General features: G+C 50.2%; 1 protein-coding gene across 2 annotated transcripts in view; it reads left to right on the top strand.

Annotated features, from left to right (window-relative positions):
* Positions 1-16,048, top strand: part of LAMB2 (laminin subunit beta 2) — a 93,988-nt gene that overhangs the window by 56,236 nt on the left and 21,704 nt on the right. Inside the window, exons 18-23 of one of the 2 annotated variants that reach the window (XM_033926340.1) lie at positions 5,556-5,676; positions 7,498-7,690; positions 9,215-9,358; positions 10,697-10,928; positions 12,098-12,261; positions 15,162-15,191. In XM_033926340.1, the coding sequence (XP_033782231.1) occupies positions 5,556-5,676; positions 7,498-7,690; positions 9,215-9,358; positions 10,697-10,928; positions 12,098-12,261; positions 15,162-15,191 (884 nt within the window). The remainder of the gene's footprint in view (positions 1-5,555; positions 5,677-7,497; positions 7,691-9,214; positions 9,359-10,696; positions 10,929-12,097; positions 12,262-15,161; positions 15,192-16,048) is intronic. The other variant, XM_033926341.1, reaches the window with a different exon arrangement.

Here is a 16,048-nt window from a genome sequence, read left to right as displayed (position 1 = left end):
CTGCAGAAGTTAGTCAGCTGTGTTCGCGCTGTGGGAAGCGCCGAACACGGGCGGGTCTTTGCTCTGCCGGGTGCTTGGAAGCACAGGCAGACGACCCGTTTTTGGCGGCTTGCGAGGCGGCCATGTCCCGGGTGCGGGAGTCTTGCGCAATGTCCCCGCCGCTCGGAGCCGATGCAGGGTTGCTGCAGGACTCGGCCACGGAGGACAAGAGTGAGGCGGCGGGGGAACAGGCGTCAGCGCTGGAGGCCGGCACGGCCCCTCCCCTCGGCTCGGAGCAGGGAGGGGGAGTGCCTCTTAGCTGGGGGGCATTTTCGCCCGACTTTGTGCTGTTGCTCCATCAGGCATTTCAATTACAGCGCTCGCAGCCTACCCAGCCGGGGCTGGGGGTCGGGCGGTCCCTTCCGGTGCCCTCTACCTCTACGGGGGGGGAGGGGACAGAGGCTAGACCCACGGCAGGGGCAGCAGGATCCCCGGGGCAGTCGCAGGGGGCTAAGAAGCGCAGGCTAGTGTCTGCGGAGGCAGTGGATATTTTGCCCAGATCTCCTTTCTCCCTGCCTGAGTCATTGGAGGAAGGGGAGCTATTGGAGTGGGACACGGAGAGTATCCCGGGTAGGGAGGGGGATGACCCTACGGCTATCCGGTTGTTCCATAGAGAGGAGCTTTCTTCTTTTATTTCAAAAGCTTTGCAGAGTTTGAACATTGCTCAGGAAGATGCCACGGGGTCCGGTAACCCCCTGATGGCAGGTACCCGTAGGCCGTCTAAGGCCTTTCCGGTACATGAGGCCATGCAGGAGCTGATCTCGGCGCAATGGGAGGCGCCGGAGGCCAGTTTGCGGGTGGCAAGGGCCATGAGGCTCTTGTATCCGGTCGAACCGTCCGAACTGGACAGGTTTAGATTGCCTAAGGTGGACGCTCTGGTGGCAGCGGTGACTAAGAGAACTACCTTGCCGGTAGAAGGGGGCGTGACACTCAAGGATGCACAGGATAGAAAGATTGAAGCTTCCCTAAAGATGTCCTTTGAAGTGGCTGCAGTTACCTTACAGGCCGCAATCTGCAGTTCTTACGCGGCGCGGGCTTGTCTGCAGTGGTCACAAGGGATGACCGATATATTGCTGGAGTCTGGAGGTACTATCCCTTCGGAACTGGCTAATTTGGAGTCCGGCTTGGCTTATTTGGCGGACTCCTTGTATGATATTGTTCGGGCGTCTGCGAAACAGATGTCTCTGTCTGTGGTTTCCCGCAGGTCCTTGTGGCTCCGTCATTGCGTCCGATGCAGCGTCCAAGCTCCGGCTGGTGAGACTCCCGTTTAGAGGGGGTTTATTGTTTGGAGCGGAGTTGGATAAACTCGTAAAAGATTTTGGGGATACCAAAACGCAGCGTTTACCGGAGGACAGGGCTAGGCCCCCGGTAAGGGCCGCAGCGTCTAGACCGCGTTTCCGGGATGTTAGGCGGGCCAGGGCTGGTAAACCTTTTTCCAGGTCTGCATCTGGCCCGTTCTCTGCTTCGAGACCTCGGTTTCAGCAGAGAAGTTCCTTTCGGGCGGCGAGACCCTCTTCAGGGCAGTCAGCCCGTACCCCAGCCAGTCGCCCTCCACAATGACGGGGGCTGGGCTCCCTCCGCCCTGCCCTTAGGGGGTCGGCTTTCGGCATTCCGGGCGGAGTGGGCCACTGTCACGTCCGACCAATGGGTATTGGACATTGTTCACGAAGGGTACAAATTAGAGTTCGCCGCTCCCGTCGTAGATTCTTTCTTGGTGTCCCCGTGCCGTGGCAAGGCCAAGGGATCCGAGGTCCGCAGGACTCTTCAGGGGCTGCTCGATCTGGGGGCGGTGGTACCGGTGCCCCCGGAAGAGGTAGGCCGCGGGATCTATTCCCTATACTTCATTGTACCAAAGAAGGGGGGGTCCTTCAGACCAGTGCTGGATCTCAAAGGGGTCAACAGATTCCTCAGCGTGCGCCATTTCCGAATGGAAACGGTGCGCTCAGTGATTGCGGCGGTAAGACCAGGAGAGTTCCTCACGTCTCTCGATCTCAAGGAGGCGTACCTCCATATTCCGATATGGCCTCCACACCAGCGGTATCTGCGGTTTGCGATTCTGGGCCAACATTTTCAGTTTCGGGCAATGCCCTTTGGCCTGGCGACGGCTCCCCGCACGTTTTCCAAAGTCATGGTGGTGGTAGCCGCTTTTCTACGCAAGGAAGGGATTCGGGTACACCCTTACTTGGACGATTGGTTGATCCGCGCCTCGTCCCGGCAGGAGAGTTTGTCGGTGACGCAGAGAGTGATCTCTCTCCTTCAGTCGTTGGGGTGGATTGTCAACTTTCCCAAGAGTGTTTTGTCCCCATCGCAGTCTTTGGTGCATCTGGGGGTGCGGTTCAATACGGCTCTGGGGAAGGTGTTTCTACCCCGAGATCGGGGGGAGAAATTGCAGGCGCAAATTCGCCTCCTTCTCGGGTCGCCCAGACCTCGAGTTTGGGATTATGTGCAGGTGCTGGGCTCCATGGTGGCGACTCTGGAGGTGGTTCCCTGGGCCCGGAGCCACATGAGACCCTTACAGCAGTCTCTGCTCTCTCGCTGGTCTCCAGCTTCTCTGAACTACAATGTGCGTCTCCAGTGGAGTCCTCGAGCGGCTCAAAGCATGAGCTGGTGGCTCCAGGACGGGCATCTTTGGAGGGGCATGCCGTTGGCCACACCGGATTGGGTGGTGGTTACAACGGATGCCAGCCTGCAGGGTTGGGGAGCCCAGTGCATGCACACGTCGGTGCAGGGAAGGTGGTCTTCCCAGGAGGCTCAATGGCCCATAAACTTACTGGAATTAAGAGCGATCCGGTTGGCGCTGCGGGCTTTTCAGACCCTAGTTCAAGACAGACCGACCAGGATCTTTTCGGACAGTGTCACGGCGGTCGCGTATGTCAATCGTCAGGGGGGTACCCGGAGCCCGCAGTTAGCCGAAGAGGCAAGACTTTTGTTTCGGTGGGCAGAGGGGCAGATTCCGCTTCTGTCGGCGGCCCACATTGCAGGGCACGAAAACGTGCAAGCGGACTTCCTCAGCAGAACTCTTCTCGATCCGGGAGAATGGGAGTTGTCGGCTCGAGCGTTCAGCCTGCTAGTCCGTCGATGGGGGTTGCCAGAGATGGATCTCATGGCCTCTTCCCGCAATGCGAAGGTGCCTCGGTTCTTCAGCAGACGCAAGGAACAGGGATCGGAAGGGGTGGACGCATTAGCTCTCCCGTGGCCTCCGAATTCCCTTCTGTATGTATTCCCGCCTTGGCCCATGATAGGGCGGGTGTTGCAACGCATCGCTCGCTTTCGAGGCAGAGTAATCCTGGTGGCTCCGGATTGGCCACGGCGGCCATGGTACGCGGATCTGATGCTGCTGTCGGTAGGCGAGCAGGTAACGTTCCAGGTAACTCCGGACTTGCTAACTCAGGGTCCAATATTAATGGAAGATCCGGGCCGCTTTGGTCTTACGGCCTGGCTATTGAAAGGTCACGGCTGAAACAGAAGGGCTATTCAGAACGGGTGATTTCCACCCTGCTTAAGGCTAAGAGGATTTCAACGTCAGCCTCCTATGCGAGGGTCTGGAGGATCTTTGAGGCATGGTGCGGAGGACACGGAATTGAGCCTTTCCATGCTTCTCTGCCAGCTATTCTGGCGTTCCTGCAGGAGGGCGTAGAGAAAGGGTTAGCATATAACTCTTTAAAGGTTCAGGTATCGGCCATTGCCTGTTACAGGGGCCGAGTGGCTCGCTCGGCTCTCGCATCACAGCCGGACGTGGTACGTTTCCTCAAAGGGGTTCAACATATCCGGCCGCCGGTTAAGCGAATTTGTCCAACTTGGAACCTTAAACTCGTCCTTGGGAAATTGCAGGGGGCGCCTTTTGAGCCCCTGTCAGCGGCCACTTTGAAAGATGTCACACTAAAAACAGTTTTTTTGGTGGCGATGGCGTCAGCAAGGCGAGTATCAGAGCTGCAAGCGCTTTCTTGCAGGGAACCCTTTTTGCGTTTCTCGGAGGCTGGGGTGACGGTGCGTACGGTGCCGTCCTTCCTGCCTAAGGTTATTTCGTCCTTTCATGTGAACCAGAGTCTGTTTCTGCCATCCTTCAGGAAGGAGGATTGGGGGAAGCGTTTTTTGTCGGTACGGCTCCTAGATGTCCGCCGTATGCTTCTCCATTATTTGGAGGTGACGAATGCTTTTCGCCGGTCGGACCATCTCTTTGTCGTGTTCGCGGGTAAAAACAAAGGGATGGCGGCGTCTAAAGCGTCCATTGCGCGTTGGGTCAAGGACGCTATTGCTTCGGCGTATGTGTTGTCAGGGAAGAAGGTACCGGAGCACCTTCATGCTCATTCCACTCGGGCTTTGGCTACATCTTGGGCGGAGTCCGGGGGGATGTCATTAGAGGAGATTTGCCGGGCGGCCACTTGGTCGTCAGGGAATACTTTTTCAAAGCATTATCGTTTAGATGTAGCAGCCCGTTCAGAGGCGAGTTTTGGTGCGGCAGTGCTGGCAGAGGCGGCATTGGCGTCCCACCCAGTTTGAGTTTGCTTTGCTACATCCCACTAGTCTCTGGATTCATCTGCTGCTTTGCTATGGAAGGTAAAATTATGGTCATACCTGTTAATTTTCTTTCCTTTAGAAGCAGCAGATGAATCCAGAGCCCCTCCCCAAGTGCATGGGCTGTGTGTAGGGTGTTTAGGTCATTAGGTTAGCCGGGGCTATGGTTGGTAAGTGTATTATTTCATGACTGGAAAAAAAAAAAAAAAAAACAAGAAACGTAAAACGAGAAAATATCAATGGGATTCAGAAGAGAAGGACACATTTTTTACTGGAATGGAGTTTGTGGCTGCTCATTCTCCTTTCGGGATGCTTGGGCAAAGTGCATAACTGAATCAACAGAAAGAACACCAGGCTTTAAGGCCAACTGTTAATCAGTTCTCTATCTCCACCTGCTGGTCGATGTGAGCTATACCCACTAGTCTCTGGATTCATCTACTGCTTCTAAAGGAAAGAAAATTAACAGGTATGACCATAATTTTACCATCTGGTCTGGATACCAGAGACTGTCATTCTGTAGTGTCTGTTTCAGCCTCAGTCCTTCTACCCCAGCATTCTTCAAAGCAAAGCTTGCGGGTCAGTGGTTGTGCCCAATTATACTCTGATTCTTCCCTCTCTCCTTAAAGAATGACATGAAGATGGTTTACCGCGGTTATCCGCGGGGACGGGAACGGTGATGAATTTTGTCACCGTGTCATTCTCTACTGTTTACCTCGTATGTGTTACTGTTTGGAGAATGGATTCCACGGCATACCATTTTGTGAATGACAGAACACGCACGTCTCATCCTACTTAACCCTTTATTTGGCAATGTTGCTCAGAAGCAACATGTGTCTTCCATGGCTCTTGTGGGAGATCTTCTGCATCTCCAAATGCCTGTTTACTCGGCACCGTTGCTCTCGTTCAACAACTGCTAATTAAAGGGTTGCATGAAGTGAGCGCAATGTACTTGGAATATAATATCTCAATATAGTTCCTTTTCCTCTTCCGTATCTTCACAGGCACGTTGCTCTGCCTCAACCAGTCTGCTTAGAGCATGGTGTCATTTACACCGTTCGCCTGGAGTTCACTCGCTCTTCTCGTCGACAAAAAGTTCCTAACGCCAATGTACTGATAGATTCGGTAAGCTCTTAACCAAAAACCTGTAACTGGTGAAAACAGCTCACCTGCACAAACCCCGCTAGAGGGGCGTCTACGAGAGAAAATAGAAGACATTTCTCGGTTAAATTCCTGCTAAATACATTTGTAACGACGCATACATAGAATAGATCACCAAACAGAAGACGTAGATGAAGTGGAGGTACGTTTCAAAACTTTACGGATGTTTATCTCTGTTTAACAGTTTTTATTAATGCAGCCGTATAGGCGAAATGTGGCCACATCGGGCTCTGGTTACATTTGTGCATTAAAGTTTTGAAATGTACCTCCATTTCCAATGTATTGTCTGAAGTACACTTGAAATTCAAGCTGAATACCGTTTAAATTTCTTTGAGGGATAGTTAAGTGTAGGGTTACCAGATGTCTGGATTTCCCCGGATATCTTTTCAAAACCTGGCATCTGGGGGCGGGGCTTGGGGGCGGGGCTGGGTGAAAGGAGGCGGGGCTGGGGGGGGTCTGGATTTTCCACTTAGAATTTTACATGAACCATCAATTACTATAGACTCAGCACTCTATAAGATCAATCCAACGATTAAAATATTGGGAGTTGTTATAGATCAACACTTGACCAATGAAAATCAAGTGGCGCAAAAGGGTTATTACACATTGTGGAAGCTGCGTACCGTAAAATCATATTTTTGAGTTTCTGGCCTTTAAACTTTTAGTTCAGTCGCTCTAAGTCTTCTCAACCATTGTAACAGGGTCTATTTGACATTTACCAAGAAAGAGATGGCTAGGCTTAGACTGATTTAAAATATGGGGGTCAAATTTAATTTATGGTCTAAGGAAATATGATCATGTGACTCCTTTGTACCATGAGTTGAATTGGCTTCCAGTGGAGTCACGTGTTTTGTTTAAGCTGGGTTGTCTTTCTTACAAAGTTGCGTATTGTATTGCTCCAAACTATGTGACCGATAGATTTCTCATAGCATCCCATAAACATAGGAGAGAATCACGTGCATTGTTTAATTTTCCGTCTGCTCAAGGATGTAAGAGCAAGAAAACCTTGGAAAGTACACTAGCATTTCAGGCTGCTTTCTACGACAGGGAATTTAGGCCACCGTTGTGTAGTGCTTGCTCTTACAAGTACTTTAGAACTCAATTGAAAACTCGTCTTTTTTTTTTTTCAAAATATTTAGCAAACTAATTTAAATCATCCTTAGGTTATGTTATATTAAATCTTTTGTTCACCGCATTGAACTTATGGTTATGCGGTTTGTAAGTACGATGTTATGTTATGAGTACATGGTGAAGACAAAAACATTTGACCGTACGGAATGATATGTGGTCAGAAACCCCAGTTCCACTTTCAGGCTATTTAGGGTACAGTTTTAAAACGTAGTATCATCACCACAAAGAACTCTGTGGGATTAAAGCTTAGTTCTCTGCAGTGACATAGCAAGGGGGTGGGGTGCTCCACACCCTCCCCCTCTCCCCCACTTCCCTTCCCCCGTTACCTCTATAACGTTCCTGACGCGAGCAGCAACCCTCAACCTGCTGTTAACGCCAGCGTCGGCTCTTCCTCTGACATCACTTCCTGGATCTGCACCTAGAAAGTGACATCAGAGGAAGAGGCGATGCTGGGGGGGCTGCTGCTCGCTCCAGGAACGTTAGAGGCACGCAGGAGGGGGAAGGAGGGGGAAGGAGCGTGTGGAGGTGGGGGGGGGGGGGTGGCAGAGGAGAGGGCCACTGGTTCTCTGCGTTCCAGAAATGGATATTTTGGAACCATCATGTAAAAAAAGTGTTCCTCCAGGTCTTCCTCATGGTTTTATTTTTCTGCCCCAGCTAGTGTTGATTCCCCGCTACTCTTCCATGGAGATGTTCATTGCTGGAGATCCTTCTTCCATTAGCCGTAAACAGACGTTTGAGCATCATCGATGTCATGACAGCAGCAAAAGTGTGGTGAAGGGGCCTCTGTCCGAGACGTGTGCCAGTCTAATCACCAGCATGTCGGCTATCCTCCACGAAGGAGCACTGGGTTAGTACTGAGAGCTGGAGTGGGGAGGGATTGGTGAGAGTAGGAGGTAGGTGAGGTGAAGACATTGATTTGGTCTCATAAGAATAGAGAATGACACGGGGACAAATTTTTCCCCCCGTACTCACAGGAACTCAATTTCCCCGTTCCGTCTCGGCGAGTTTTGTCGCCGTCCCTGTCCCCACCCCATTCCTGTAAACTCTGCCTTAACTGCACAAGCCTCGAACACTTATGATTTTAAAGTATTTGAGGTTTGTGCAGATGAGGACGGAGCTTGCAGGAATGGGACAGGAACAGGAAAAGAACTTGCGGGGTCGGGGAAAATTTGTCCCCTTGTCATTCTCTACATAAGAATAGCCTTACTGGGTCAGACCAATGGTCCCATCAAGCCTAGTAGCCCATTCTCAAGATGGCCAATCCAGATCACTAGTACCTGGCCAAAACCCAACGAGTAGCAACATTCCATGCTACCGATCCAGGACAAGCAGAAGCTTCCCCGTGTCTTAATAACAGACTATGGACTTTTCCTCCAGGAATTTGTCCAAACCTTTCTTAAAACCAGCTAAGCTATCTGCTCTTACCACAACCTCTGGCAACATGTTCCAGAGCATATCCCAGGACTTCTCCATCGGTGCTAGGACCTTGCAACCAAAAATGTTTATTTCACAGACACCATAGGCAGCGGAACACTGCTTTGTTTGAGGGGGCCCAGGATCTCCGCCCTGGCGCACTCCCGAGTCCTCCACCCACCTCCTCCCGGCGCTTTAGTTTTAAATCATCATCAGCCGATGTGCAGCTTCCATGAGCAGGCCTGCCCCCAGAAGTAGAATGAAGGGTTCCGGGGCAGGCCAGGTGTTTGACGCTGCGTGGCAGCTGCCCGAAGATTAAAAAAGCAAACAAACAACCAAACACCGAGAGCAGGGCGGGAGGGAGGGCTAAAAGACAACCGAGAATTTTTGGGGCGGCCATGACCCCTATGACAGACACAGTCCCTTTTATTAATTCTGTGCCCTGCCCACGTGGGCTGGCTCTTTCCAAAACCACCCTCCTGAACATCCCAGCTCTCTCTGCTTAGTGACCACCCTGAAAATCCTTCTCTCCACCAACTAAGGTGGGGACATTTTCCGGGGGTCACAGGACTCTATAGTCACCCTAGTTCTGTCCCATCAAGGATCTGTTCTTTTTAAAAGAAGAAAGAGTTCAGTCCAGTTTGGAGATGCATATATGCAGTTTCTTAAGAGAAATGGATGAGGAGCAGGGTCTGAGAGGCTTGAACCAAGCTATTTAACAGAAAGGAGGACAACTGTGACATTTTGCACAGACAGAGGAATATGGTGGACCATTGGGGCAATTATCAGACCAATATTTTGCCTAACAAAGCATCAGCAGCTAGAGAAATTGAGGGAGAGGCCTCTTGGCATCACAGGACTGAAATGTGGCTAGTAAGAGACATTACAAACAGTAGTTTTATATCTGGACATCTAGACCCTTTTCCCATTGATCAAACATACTTTGTATTTCTCACAGCATGCCAGTGTGACCCCCAGGGATCCTTGAGCTCAGTATGTGACGTCAACGGTGGGCAGTGCCGGTGTAAAGCAAATGTAATTGGACGGCAATGTGAACGCTGCGCCCCAGGAACTTATGGGTTTGGGCCCGCTGGTTGCAAAGGTAAGGAAGACACAAGAGGCCGTCTGGATCTTTTCTCCAGTGATTTCATCCTCTCTTGTATGGTCTGGATTTATCCGGACGTGTCCTGTTTTTAGAGGACATGTCTGAGCATCCGGACGGTTTTTCAAAACCTGGCACGCTGTCTGGGTTTCGAAAAGCTTCCAGCTCGGGGCCACCTCACACCTGCGTACGCACGGATGCCCTGCCGACGGCGGCTGCGAGCACAAGACCAGGTTGATGGGGGGCGGGGCCACGGGCACTTTTCTTTTTCTGCTCCTTCAGGTTTCAAGCAGAATTGGAGCTGGTCCTGTCGGGCTTTTAGCCCAGTGAGGATTCATTTTTGACTACCCAGGAAATAAAATTTCATTTTTTTTTATATTACCCTCACAACTTGAAACATACCAGAACCCCTTAAAATAATTTTTCAAACTTGAACCCTAAGTTCAACCACAAGGGATCACAACTGCACAATGACTAGGATACTCTAGTGATTTATTGTTCTGATTTATCACTCATAGACTTACCCCGTTAGCGCACCTTAGTAAAAGTTGGATACAATAATCAAAACGGGAAGATAAATTCGTCATTGAAGAATAATAATATAATATAATTTTTTTATAAACCTAGGGGGGAAATTTATAACACATGTATTTTATTTATTATTGAATTTGAATTTACTCTACCGTTTTAGCAAGGCAGTGTACAGTCTACGTACAATATCAATAAAGGAAGGCGCTATAAATGTGGATAGAACAGGATCACTCATGCTAAGGTCCCTCTTCGCAAAGCCATGGTAGCGATGCTGACGAGGTAAATACACCGAAGTCCACTCTGTTACAAATCTTGGTATCGTCCGCAAAAAGGTTAACCTTACTGTCTCACCCTTCAACAATGTCGCTCACAAACGTATTGAACAGAATCGGTCCCAGCAGTGACTCCTGAAGCACTCCACTTCTCGCCTTTCCCTCCTCCGAGCAAATTCCATTAATCACCACCCTCTGGCGTCTGCCCTTCAACCAGCCTCTAATCCAGTTCACGACTTTGGGCCCTAACTTCAGCCCATGGAGTTTGTTTAAGAGCCTCCTATGAGGAACCGTGTCAAAGGCGCTGCTGAAATCTAAGTACATTACATCTAGCGCATGTCCTTGAATCAGAAAATTGGAGCTATCAGCGTGTATCCCTGCGCTAATAACCGCTATCTTGGCCTTTTTGGTGAAGATTGACGTACATAGGTAGAGATGTGCATTTCCCGAGAGATATAGTGGAATCATAAATAATATTTTAGAACACCACAATCCAAAGTTCAGAGCAAATCCTTGCTCTCTTGCTCTTTTCCAGCGTGTGAGTGCAGTGCGGACGGATCCCTTCACAGCTCCTGTGACCAGTCGAGTGGGCAGTGCGCGTGCCGTCCCGGAGCTTTTGGCCTGCGCTGTGACCGCTGTCAGCATGGACACTGGGGATTTCCAAACTGCCGCCCGTGCCTGTGCAATGGCCATGCTGAGGACTGCGAACAAAGAACGGGGGCCTGCCTGAACTGCCGAGACCACACAGCTGGTGACAGATGTGAAAAGTAAGATGATAACAAAGCACCAGATAGAACTTAAAATTATGGGTCCATTGAACTAATCCATTCGCACTGGCTTTTCATCGGGTCAGCGTAAGCCAGTGGTTACCAACCCCGGGTTTTCAGGATAACCCTAGTGAATATGCATGAGAGAGATTTGCATATAATGGAGATGACAGACATGTAAATCTGCCCCATGCCTATTCATTAGGGCTGTCCTGAAAACCCAACTGACTGGTGGTCCTCCAGGTAAGGGTTGGGAACCACTGACCAGATGAAAAGCCAGTGTGAATGGATTAGTTCAATGCAGTAGACCAGGGGTGCTAAATGTCGGTCCTCAAGGGTCGCAACCCAAGTCACAAGGACCTGGCAAAAAACCCAAATAGTACCAGCATTCCATGCTACCATCCCATGTTTGTCTCAACAGCAGACTATGGATTTTTTCTCCGGGAATTTGTCCAAACCTTTTTTTTAAACCAGCTACATTAACCTCTCTCACCACATCCTCTGGCAATGCATTCCAGAGCTTAACTATTCTCTGAGTGAAAAAATATTTCCTCCTATTGGTTTAAAAAGTATTACCCTGTAACTCCATCAAGTGTCCCCTGGTCTTTGTAAATCGTGAAGCGGTAAAAAATCGATCCACTTGTACCCGTTCTACACCACTCAGGATGTTGTAGGCCAGCAGGAAAAAGGAAGTGATAGTGTCTCTGTACGAGTCTCTGGGGAGACCATGTTTAGAACAAGATGGAGTTTGTTCAAAGGGGGGGGGGCTACTGAAATGGTCAGTGATCTTCAGCAGATGAGAGGAGGAGATTTTATGACAGATCTCTGTGAATGGTGCAAAAATTGCTTCCATCCCTCCTCTGCGGTAGAAATGCACAGGAGGTGGGTCTCTCTCAGTTAAAAGAAGCACTGGGAGCAGGGGGCATAGGGCCAAGGTAAAAGAGAAGAGACTGAGGAATAATCTGAGAGAATATTTCTTTACCGAAGGGTGGTGGATGCATGGAACGGTCTCCGCGTGGAGGTGATGGATTTGAGCAAGCTTGGGGGGGGGGGGATACGCAGAGGATCTTTGAGGGAGAGAAGGGGATTGTAGAGCTTAGAAAATGACTCATCCATACCAACTACTATGTTTTTGTGTGAAACGATGGCTTCATCTCCTTGACCAACAGATGCATTGCTGGGTATTACGGAAACCCTGTCCTTGGATCTGGTGAACATTGCCGGCCATGTCCTTGCCCAGAGGGACCCAACAGTGGGCGCCATTTTGCTGCCTCCTGTCATAAAGACAGTCGATCCAGACAAGTAATCTGTATTTGCAACATGGGTTACACAGGTGAGTGATAAGAACATAAGAATAGTTTTACTGGGTCAGATCATAGTAACACATAGTAAATGACGGCAGATAACAACCCGAGTGGTCCATCCAGTCTGCCCAACCATACATGCTCCATAAATTATTTAGTTCAAGTGGTCCTTTTTCTTTGATATTTCTGGGCCAGAAACCCAGAGCTCTGCCTGGTAGTGTGCTTAGGTTTCATCTACTGGAGTCTCCATCAAAGCTCACTCCAGCCCATCTTAACCACCCCAGCCACCAAAGCCCTTCCCAGCCCGTCCTCAACTGAATGTCCATATACGGGACACAGGCCGTGCAAGCCTGCCCAGTACTGGCCTTAGTTCAAGATCAGTGGTCCATCTAGCCCTTTTTCCAACAGTGGCCAATCCGGATCACTAGTACCTTTGCAGAAACCCAAAGAGTAGCAACATTCCAGAGCTGGGATTGTGATGTCATAATGCCTCATTCCACCAATACCTAAGAGCCAAACTCACCAGTGATGTCACAATGGCTTGACTGTCCTACTCTTGGCTCACATAAGAATAACCTTATAGGGTCAGATGAAAGGTCCATCTAGGCCAGTATCCTGTTTCCACAGTGGCCAATCCAGGTCACAAGTATTCAGGAACTACTGTGTTTCTAGTAAACGAACAGCAATAATACTTGAATAATAAAAATGAAATGCACAAATAGCGTTGATGTGAAATACTTGACATTATATGTGTTTCTCATAACATTTCTTATGAGATGAGAAATAAATTTATCGTGCCATGTAATTTGAAAAGCGGCATGACTTCTGCACCTGGTAATGCATGACGTGTGTTCAAGCAAACACATTTCACCGAGTCTGTGTGGTGAGGTGAGCACTGGATTACATATGGAGAGCAGTGGTGAATACAGAGAAACAGAGGAGCATAGAGATATTTACTGACTAAAGATTTTCACCCATTCTGGGGGTAATTTTAAAACAGGTGTCTTATCTAAAGCCTGTTTTATAAAGATAACGGGCACCTATGTGCCTTTACAACCAAGCCGGTCGATATTCAAAGTGATTTGATCGTCCGGAAATGGATCCTGACTGGTTAAAATCACTTATTTTTGGGTTATCTGCTAGTTTTCAGTGATAACCAATGATCTCTGCTGAAAATGAGCACTTAGGCCCGGATTCTATATAGGGCACCGATATCGGCGGCCGTCCATCACGTGACAGTCGCACGACGGCGCCCTATAAAGAATCGCACCTCTGCGAAAGATAGGCGGCGGAAACGTAGGCCAGGGTTATCTGGACCTACATTTCCGCTGCTTATCTATACCGTGAATCCCACTTACATATGCGCTTTATGGCGTCTAACGTCACGTCCGGCATTGGCCACGCCCAAAGTGGCGTTAAGCGCCGTAAAGCACTACGTAGGTTCTATTTTGATGCCTTTCATTTAGGCACTGATAGACACTTTATTTTTATCAATTTTTGCCAATTTAAATGGCATTTCTGAATTAATTAAGGGCGGCCACCAGTTCATAGAATACCCCCTTTAGCGCCTAAGTGAAAACTGACTATTTGGTGGGGAGGGGGGCATTGTGGGAGCATTGTGGGGCCGGTTAAGTGCCAATAGTCAGGTTAACTGCATAAAACACAGTCCTACTTTATGTGGCAAGCCATAGCCACTTCAGTTCTGCATATCAACTTGACTGGCTATGTGTTAGCTCAGGGGTCTCAAAATCCCTCCTCGAGGGCCGCAATCCAGTCGGGTTTTTAGGATTCCCCCAATGAATCTGCACGAGATCTATTTGCATGCACTGCTTCCAATGCATATTCCTTGGGAAAATCCTGAAGACCCGACTGGATTGCGGCCCTCGAGGAAGGACTTTGAGACCCCTGTGTTAGCTGGTGCCACGTAGACTGGATATTCAGTGTTGAAGCCTGGCATTGAATATTTGGGAACAACACTGGTGGTCGTCAGCAAAACACCCCCCCACCCACTGGATATTTACGCCAAGCTTCCCAGATGAAGCCCTGGCGGAAATGCAAATGCCCAACACACGTCTCTTCACCTGCTCTAAACCGGTATAAACATGTGCCAGCCTGTTATATAAAACAGTCAGTGGCGTAGTTAGGGCTGGGCGGTCCGCTTCAGCCGTTGCCTTGGTGGGGGCACTGGCACCCGTCCTCCTGTCCGCCCCTCCCCCCCGTCCCTTCCTGAGCCCCTTCCCTTCTCCTGTCCCTCTTTAATTTTTACGTGTCGGCGTCGGCTCTCTCCGACATTGCTTGCGGGTCCCGCGCTTAGGAAATGACGTCGGAGGGAGAGCCGGCACAACGCGGGCAGCAAGTTCGTGACGCTTCCTCATGCTGTGAAAATTAGAGGTACAGGAGAAGGGAAAGGGGGGGGGGCGCACGTGCCAACAGGGGGTTCGGAATGGAGTGGGGGGTGGGGGAGGGGCGCAACTCACCCTCGCTACGCCACCGAGTACACATGTCCACCACAAGTTGTTTCGACTCTACCTAAACTACATCCCCCTCCCCCTGCGTGAGGGTACCAGATTTTCCATCTGGTAAAAAAGGACATGTGGCCCCCCGCCACATTACACCCCCCCCCGGGCCTGCCCTGTTATGCCCCCAGATCCGACCCGGCCTTGCCCCTCCCCCTAAACCCCCCCCCCCCCCAGCCCCACACAAACCTCGTCTCTTCGGACCCATATGTTCTGGACCATTTCAAGACCGTCCAGAACTCTTGTCGCACCAGCCCGATCACAGGACGTAGATTATTATGACAGCCTCTCCCCGAACCCACCCAGATGGCTTCCATTCTGCAGAGCGTAGCTGACAGCGTCAACTATGGCCCTACCGCCATGCATTGCCAACATATTAGACTTGTATGCTTATGGCTGTTTTCCTGCCTCAGGGATGGTAAAGAGATCGGATGGGGCTCAGCGTGAGTAACCTTCTCTATCCCTCCTTTATCCTCACCCTCTGCATGGCTTCAACCCTCCTGATGCCCCTTCTCACGCCACAGAAACACTCCCCGTGGCTTTCCTAGTGAATGGAATAGAGACCTACCATCACGCTAGAATGCGAGAGACTGACGGTGTTTGCTACCAGTAATGATTTAACCAACACCCAAACTGGGATCTGATGAGCTGACACTAATGTGAAATGTGTCTTGGATAAATCTGCGCTTTGTGTGCGTGCATAGCGCTTACATAGTCTGTTCTGTACATCTGTCGTCTTTAAGTGCACATGAAGTGTATGGTCTATATGCTTCATGCATGTGTAGATTTTGTTCGCTATATAATTCCTTATAGCGTGTGTATATGATGCATGATGCGCCACAAGGAAATAGACCATTTTGAACGTCAAGCTTTTGTCAAAACGTTTTACTCTGAAAAGTCATAACCTTGCAAAAAATGACAGCCTGGGGCAGTGGTGTAGGGAGGACGAGAGGCACCTGGGGGGGGGGGGCTGTGGCACCCCACCCCCATACGCTCCTTCCCCACCGCGCCCGTGCTCTTCCCTTTCCCCGTATCTCGTTACCGTTCACGGCACGAGCAGCGCCCTAGCAGGCTGATCGCACCGGTGTCGGATCTTCCTCTGAAGTCACTTCCGTAGGCACAGGTCGGGGGAAGTGACACCAGGGGAAGAGCCGAAGCTGGCGCCTGTAGCAGGTTGGCGGTCGCTGCTCGGCGCCATGATTATTAACGGGGTACGGGGGAACTCGCGGGGAAGGGGGAAAATTTGTCCCCGTGTCATTCTCTAGTTCAGACTTTAAGACTGAATGCAGCAAAGTAGGAA

The sequence above is a fragment of the Geotrypetes seraphini genome, chromosome 17 (assembly GCF_902459505.1).
Source record: "Geotrypetes seraphini chromosome 17, aGeoSer1.1, whole genome shotgun sequence".
NCBI lineage: Eukaryota > Metazoa > Chordata > Amphibia > Gymnophiona > Dermophiidae > Geotrypetes > Geotrypetes seraphini.
This window is presented reverse-complemented; position numbering and strand designations above follow the sequence as displayed.